This window comes from Phyllostomus hastatus, unplaced genomic scaffold (genome assembly GCF_019186645.2).
Source record: "Phyllostomus hastatus isolate PE091 unplaced genomic scaffold, TTU_PhHast_1.1 phas_contig_178, whole genome shotgun sequence".
Lineage (NCBI taxonomy): Eukaryota > Metazoa > Chordata > Mammalia > Chiroptera > Phyllostomidae > Phyllostomus > Phyllostomus hastatus.
This window is the reverse complement of record NW_025333679.1, coordinates 1-8,396: the sequence shown is the minus strand read 5'-3', so window position 1 is coordinate 8,396 and position 8,396 is coordinate 1. Positions and strand designations below refer to the sequence as shown.

Below are 8,396 nucleotides of genomic sequence, written 5' to 3'. Positions count from 1 at the left end.
TCGTGCTCCAGTGAGTCCTGAATCACAGACTATCTCTATCCCTGTCTATTGAGACTGGAAAGAACAGAGGGGGTTAATAGGAAATAGGATAACAGGGGAATGTTATATCCAGAAACCCACCATATCTCTGCCCATCCACAATTATAAAAATGAAGGAAAATCAAACAACATAGTCATTATTTGTACCTCTCAACTAACTATGTTTCTCAAATACAGGATATAATACAGTCTCTGCAGTACTGAAAAACAACAATAATCTTTTCAGGAGGTGTGGGTTACTGGGCCAATTAATTTAAGAACTATTGCTTCAGCTATGAGAACATCAATTTCTTAATCACTAAGAAAGGAGTAACAAAAATTGCCATAAATACTACATAGGTTGGTATGGAAATAGCATGATTTAATATAAAAAAGTGCAACAAACTTGGTAGAATGCTATGTAAATGTAGAAGATGTTATCATTAACATTTATTGGTTTACATTATATAGGGTGTATTTCCAAAGATTCAGCTTTCCTCAGAGAGTTCTAGCACTGTTTAATGCTTTTTCTAATTACTGAAAAATAGAAAGAATCAGGAATTTCACTAATAAGATAGATGATGTTAACACTGCACATTCATTTGCTTCGTCCACAACCAGGGATTTCCAGACCTGAGTGATGGCCTTTGAGAACTGCACCGTGTTTACAGACTTCATACTCTTAGGACTCTCTGGCAGGCGGGATGTGCAGCAGGGGCTCTTTGTGCTCTTCCTTCTGGTTTATGGCATCACTGTGATTGCCAACCTGGGGATGATCCTGCTGATCAGCATGGACCCCCGGCTCCACACGCCTATGTATTATTTCCTGAGCAATCTGTCATTCAGTGATGTCTGCTACTCCTCCACTATCTCCCCCAAGATGCTGGCTGATTTCCTATCTCAGCAAAAGAAGATTGCATATAATTTATGTGCTGTTCAGATGTTCTTTTTTGGCACCTTTGCAGATGTGGAATGTGTCATGCTGTCTGTCATGGCATATGACCGTTATGTAGCCATTTGTAATCCACTTCTTTATACAACAGCCATGTCTGGAAGAGTCTGTACCCAGCTTGTGGCCATTGTGTATATCCAAGGTTTGGTGTACTCTGCAATCTTTACTTATTGCACAATCCGATTGTCCTTCTGCAATTCCAATATCATCAATCACTTTTTCTGTGACTTCCCACCCTTACTAGCCCTCTCCACCTCAGACACAACCATCAATGAGATAGTGATGTTCACTTATAGTAGCTGTGTTCTGGGGTTCAGTATTGTCACTGTCCTCCTCTCCTACAGCTACATCATAACCACCATACTTCGAATGAAATCAGCTGAGAGCAGACGTAAAGCCTTCTCTACCTGTGCCTCCCATTTAACCGCTGTGGCTATGTTTTATGGGACACTCCTGTTCATGTATTTCCGACCCAGCTCGAGTCACTCCATGGACACTGACAAAGTGGCCTCTGTTTTCTACACAGTTGTCATCCCCATGTTAAACCCACTGATCTACAGTTTGAGGAACAAGGATGTGAAAGATGCCCTGAAAAAAGCAGTGGGCACTAAATTATCTTCTGATTGAAGCCATGTTTTCACCCAAAGTGTTTATTTGAAGATCCCGAGAGCTATAGTTCAACTGTTTGATATACATTAGCATTGGTTCACCAGTGCCTGATGATAAGTATTTTTCATTACTTATCATTGTGTCTAAATTAAACTTAGGGACCAGTCATTATTGATCTTAATTGATTCATGTATTTGATATTTATTATTATTGACTCACTAGTGCCCAATGAGAAGTATTTTCCTTTACTTATCACAGTGTCTAAATTAAATATAAGGAACAGTTATTATTGATCTTAATCTTCTCCCCAAGCTAAGGGAGACTAGTAATAGGTAAACTTCACTGTGTTTCAAAGAGGATTTTATCCCTGCCTTCTCTATTCACAGGTAAGTCCCAGTGAGACATCATGGGCTGAGCAACCCCTCTACCCATGTCAATTCAACTCACCCTCCCAAGGTTCCATTTTTTAAAACAATGGGTGTAATAAACTTCCTCCTTCAGGGAGAGTTCATGGGTTAAAATAGGTTTTGTTTGTCTTATTCCTATCTAATTGTCTCACTCTATAAATATTGCATCATAACACTTACAAGTATAAGCAGTAAATAAATAAATAACAATTAAAAAAACCTTTGCCCTGAACTGAAAGTTTCATTCCTGCATGACCTCTTCCATTCTTGTTCACAAATATTTCTATCTGCCTACTGACAATGCCCTTCTTCCAGGATGTTTTATGTTGAATCAATGAATGAGTGCCCTTTGCAAAACTGAAGCAATAATGAAACTTCGTAAATTTTTTAAAACATACTGAGCTCCCTTCATTTTATTTTATTCTATGCTATGATGTTCATCTTAGACAAAGGTCATCAGTTCTCCTGGTCTTTCAGCCTAAGCTGAATAAGTTTCAGGGACAGGGATCAGGTATGGAGAACTTCCTGAATCCTCTATTCCTCATCATTCTGCTCCAAATTTATTAACTAATATCCAAAGGATCAGGAGCTGTAGATTCATACTGCACCTCAGAGTATTCACATCAGGCTTTGGATTTCCCTTTTTACCCTTACTGTGGAGAACAGAAGTGACCCTACTGATAAATGTACAGAAATGCATGAATGGAAGTTGGGCTTAAAAACACTGAGACCTCCTCAAGTTCACTGGAAAGGAAAACTCCATCTTGATGTGCTCATAGCTCCACACTAGTTAAAACAAAACTTTAAAAATATGAATTGCCCAATTGATATACGTTAAGTTGTAAAGGCATAGTTATAACCAAAAATATGTGTTCAGTGAAAAAATAGTAGTATTCCATTTGTAATGATTTACAGTTGCTGTCTGTGTATCTGTGAAATAAACAGGAACCATATTATACACAACTTGAATAGTGGTCATTTCTGAGTATGTCATCACTATCCCAATAGCTTAATTTAATTAATTGCTTGTGTTGTTCTTTTTGCGGTCAGTTAACAATTACCAGCTATGAAAAACAAAACACAATTTCAGATTCCAGTGAGGGCTTATTTTATTTTATATTGTTGTCAGGAAGGGAACAAGGAGACATTCTTTTCTGGGTCCAGAAGAACAGGGTGCTGGGTGGTAGAGGGCTTTCCATTCATTTTCTCATCCCTAGTGTTATCTATGGTTTCAGTGTATGAAAAGTGCTGAGTGTCATGTGCTTCCAAGCATGATAAGCATAAAACAGTACATTGAAAGCATGTGATTTTCAGCAGGTAACTTGTCTTCAATTACTGATTGGAGAGAGTTTTAAGACAAAGGTAATTTTTTACTCTTATCTCTTTTCTATTATAATATCAAGTAATATCAAGTAATTTATTTGTTGCTCATAGATTATTAAATAAGTAGGACCTTTAATCATTGTTAAAACCCGTTCCACTCTCATTTACTTCATTGAAAACATGCTAAATATATTCATATCTATAAAAAGAAAATCTCTTTATGTTGTATAAATTTGGATTGGTTGGTCATGATTCACATCTATGTTTAGGGGGGAAATATCCCATATTTTTTGTTACATTTTCCTTTAAAGATACTGAAATGATAGCTTTTACATATAATCAGCAAGCAGAATTTTGTTCCTGTTTGTGTCTTATTTTCATTTTAAGGGAATGATCAAATGGCAGACATGTTAGGATAAGAACTGGACTTTGAAGTGAGACACGACTGAATTCAAATCTGTTCAAATCCTTTCCTGTCCCCAGTAAATTCAATAAAAAGAAAAAAAGGAGAAAAAAACCCTTTCCTCATTAGCTCTCTAACCTTAGAGCTCTAAAATCTTTTAAGCCTCAGTTTCCTCATCTTTTTATCACAGACTTAATATATACATTATTCAGAGAAATATATAAATATATGTATATATATAATCAGACATTTGTGGTTCTTGAAGAGAGTTTCTAAGACCTACAGAGCCAACCATCTGCCTATCAGGAGCTAAGCCCCACTGCAGAGAGAAGAGACAGTGTCCTTGCTGGCCTCATGTCAGGTAGGGAAGTCTCCAGAATCCACCTTCATCTGCAGTAGAGCCTGCTCACCCCACAGTCAGATTCCTGTGTGCATCCTAACCTCAGGGGGTGTGGGGCTCTCTGCAATCCACCTCAAAACTTGTCTGTCCTGACCCTGCCTTCACTCTTAGAGCTGAGTAGAGGTTTTCTCATGGCCACCTATGCTGCCCACACCAATCCCATGTGCAGGCCAAATCCCTGGACCCACTCTATTAGTCTAACCCCAGACCCCACACTGCCAAGAAATGAGTTCAGATCATTAATCTTACAGTTCCTCATTTCATGGAATTCTGTTTGTCCCTGTCCAAAGGACTGTGTCTATACTGGCATAATTAGCTACAAAGGAACTAATATTTATCTGTTAAAATGAACTCATGTACTCTGGACATTTTCTGCTCAGTATTTAGAAAAAACAAATTTGATTATCCTTGCTCATAGGTCACCATTCCATTCTTCTCTATTGAAACCCCACTTTGGCCAGAGCCCTACCTCACCACTGATCTGCAAAGACAAGTCCCTTTTTGGGAAGATAGCTTCCCTTGCAATAAAGGGTAGAGTAATCTACATTATAACCCAATATACATTTTCACTATCAGAAGGCTTCCCTCACTATTCTATCCTCTGTCCTTCTACTCAAACTCCCCTGAGGCTACAAGGTCTGTGCAGAAGGTATCCAGCCATGAAATATGAAAAAGAGAGGCATTTATTGAAAAAGATGCAAGACATAAGAAACATTGGACAATAACAAGGACAAAGCATCTCAGTCCCCTTCAAAGTAGACACCTTGGGGTCTCCCAAAGTTCTCCCAATAGCCATCATCTGCCTTGTCATATTTTCCTGAATCTCTTTGAGGCTCTGACATCTCTTCCACTTCAAAGTATTTTAGTTTTGGGAAAGTCCATAAATTGCAGGGTGCCAAATCTGGGCTGGCAGGGTCTTAGTCACCTGGGTGATCAGATGTTTAGTCAAAAAGCTCTGAAGGAGACATGGTGCACTAGGGGGCACATTGTTGTGATGAAGCTGCCAATCACCAGTTGCCCATAGCTGCAGCCTTCTAAGTCATCCCAGCGGTTTCCAAAGAAATGTTCAACTTAACATAACATTTGTTGCATATTCTTTGCTCTAGTCACTCAGTCATTCTGAATGCATGGCACACAGCACACATACTCACTCAATGGCATCTACTGCCCCCACTGACCAGTGCAGGAAGTGGTCATTGTTCACACAGGTGCATTTTAGTCCACTCTCCTTGGCTGACAATCATATCAATGTTGCACAAACTGTTCTCTTTATATTAACAATGGCTGGATTTTTTCCAGGCATGCCTCATATACCTTCTTTCAACTTACAGTCCTAACTTCAGTAGGGTTCATTCCCCAGAAGACAACCACATTGTCATCCCACCATCTGTAGGTCCCTTTTCCCATCTCTGGCTCCTGAGCATAGTCTCCTTCAATAACTCTGTGTAGTCAATCGGTGTCACATGTCAAATCCTTAACTATAGTTCTTTATTTCTGCTCAGGCATTAATATCTCGAAGCAAAAGCACTACCAAGGATGAAGGGTCAATGTATAATAACCCAAGCAAATAGCTCTGTGTGGTAAAAATCTTGTTAGCAAAATTTGTTAAATCAAAACAAATCATTCTCATGATATCTATAAACATGTGGCTCCACATCAAGAGGCAGCATACTCAACTGAGCTTGAAATCTTTTGTAGAAACATGCTCTGAGCTGCGGAGACAATGACAACAATATTCATTCTGAGTGGCTCCTCCCATCTCACTCTACCTGTGACCTTCGACAAACCAATTTTTCTCTTTGGGCCTCAGGTTCCATTCTGTCAAATGAGGGGCTGAAACTGAATCATCTTAAGTCTTTATTCAAGTTACTGCATCCTGGATTATATTAACATGAGCCTATCAGTGCACGTATCCACTGGGCATGACTGAGACAATGGCAGATGGCTGGGAATATACTCATACCAATGGAATACATTACAGCTATAGGCCAACCGAACCTGAACCAGAAGTGGCAGTGGTAGCAGACAGAGAGTTTGAGATAAAGGAGTCCCACCACCATCAAGCTTGTCTACTTCAGAACAGGCCTTCAGTTCTGAATTTTCGCTGTGAGACACACTTTATGAAAGTGAGTATTCAACTTTGTTAATTGTCAGGAATATCAAATACTCCAAATAATGGCTACATTTAAAAAAAAGATCCTGTTAGTTACTGGTGAGGATGTAAAACAAAGCACTCACACAAAGGTAGTGTGTTATGGCCAGGTGGATTGGCAGACTTCATACAAAACTGTATGATGATATATATTAAATCTAAATTTTATATACATACCCACACACATTTTCAACTCCTGGTTTTATATGCAAGATAAATGGGTGTGTGTGTCTACCAAAGGGTATTACCAGAGTGTTCACACTACAATTATTGGTAATAGCAAAAGAGAAAACAACTCAGCTGCCTACCATGCTGGTTAAAGTAGATCAATAAATAGCAATATACGTGTACAAAAAAAATGCTCTACACCAGTGGGATCCATCTTTGCAACTGAATGCAACAATGTGAACAAGTGTATAACTGCGCACAGCAGCACATGCTTTAGGTGTCTGCTTGTACTCAGTTCAAAACTATTCTACCATGATAATAATAAAGAATGTAATTACTCTTTTGGATAAAGAGACCAGTGAGTTAACAGGATTTCTGGTGCCCTGACCAGTGTGGCTCAGTTTGTTGGGAATCATACACAAAATGTAAAGTCACCAGTTTGATTCCCAATCAGGGCACAGGACTGGGTTGCAGGTTCAGTCTCCTGTGGGGTAGTGTACAAGAGGCAATGAACTGCTGTTTCCCTCTGACAACATGTTTCTCTCCCTCTCTTTTGCCCTCCTTTCTGCTCTCTCTAAAAACAAATCAATAAAATATTTTTTAAAAAAAGATATCCTCTAGTGGATGGCTTTGATGATTCTGGTAATGTTCTATTTGTTGTTTTGTCTTGGTTACAAGGTTATTTATTTTAAATTTATCTAGCTATATATTTATCATTTATTAATATCATGTACGTTACCTATCAAAAAGGTTACCCAAAAAGCAAATCTATGTATGCACCATGAGATTCTAAGAAACTTCAGAAATTTATTGTTGTAAAAGGTTTAGTTCCAGTGCTGTCTTGTTTACAATAAAGTCCAGTATATTTTTGCGAAGTAACAGAACAACTTTTAAGGAATATTTCTGTGATAATGTCACTTTGCTTTAAATTATTACTGTATTTTTAAGCAAATATGTCTTATCCAAAATATTAGTACTTCTTTTTTTATTGATGTTCAACTACAGTTGTCTCCATTTTCCCCCACTACTCCCGCCAACATCACCCATCCCCTCCTCCCATCCTTGATCCTACTATCCTTTGACTTTGTCCATGGGTCCTTCATGTATGTTTGTTGATGACCCTTTCCCTATTTTACTCCATTATTACAGTCCCCTCTTCCCTCTGGTTACCGACAGTTTGTTCTTCATTTCGATGGTTCTGGTTATATTTTGCTTGCTTGTTTGGTTGGTTGATTGGGTTCCACTTTTGGGTGAGATCATATAATATTTGTCTTTCACCTCCTGGCTTATTTCACTTAGCATAATGCTCTCCAGATCCATCCATGCTGTTGTGAAAAGTAAGAGCTCCTTCTTTCTTTCTGCTGTGTTTATTCAATTGGATAATTGTACCATAATTTTTTGATCCACTCATTTACCCACAGGCACTTAGGTTGCTTCCAGCACTTGGTTATTATAAATTGTGCTGCTATGAATGTTAGGGTGCATTGGTTCTTTTGAATTGGTGTTTCAGGATTCTAAGTGCATAAACCCAGCAGGGAATTGCCAGGTCAAAAGGCAGTTCTATTTTTAGTTTTCTGAGGAAATCCCTAGTGTTTTCCAGAGTTCATTTCAACAGTGTACTACGGTTTCCTTTTCTCCACAACCTCACCAGTACTTGTTGTTTGTTCATTGGTTATTTTTGCCGTTGTTTGTTCATTGGTTATTTTTGCCGTTCTGACTGGTGTGGAGTGATATCTCATTGTGGTTTTAATTTGAATCTTTCTAATGGCTAGCATTCTTTCATTTGTCTCCAGGCCTTCCGTATGTCCTCTTTGGAGAATTCTCTGTTCATGTCCTTTGCCCATTTTTTAACTGGGTTGTTTTTATTCCTGGAGTGGTGTCCTATGAGTACTTTATATATTTTGGAGATCAAACCTGTGTCTGAGGTATCATTTGCAAATACATTTTCCCATGTGGTAGGTTTC

General features: G+C 38.5%; 1 protein-coding gene across 1 annotated transcript; it reads left to right on the top strand.

Annotated features, from left to right (window-relative positions):
* The first annotated feature begins 658 nt into the window (after positions 1–658).
* LOC123815495 (olfactory receptor 1044-like) lies at positions 659–1,597 on the top strand. Its single transcript, XM_045833762.1, has one exon. The coding sequence runs from the start codon at positions 659–661 to the stop codon at positions 1,595–1,597; it is 939 nt and encodes a 312-aa protein (XP_045689718.1).
* The last annotated feature ends 6,799 nt before the right edge of the window (positions 1,598–8,396 follow it).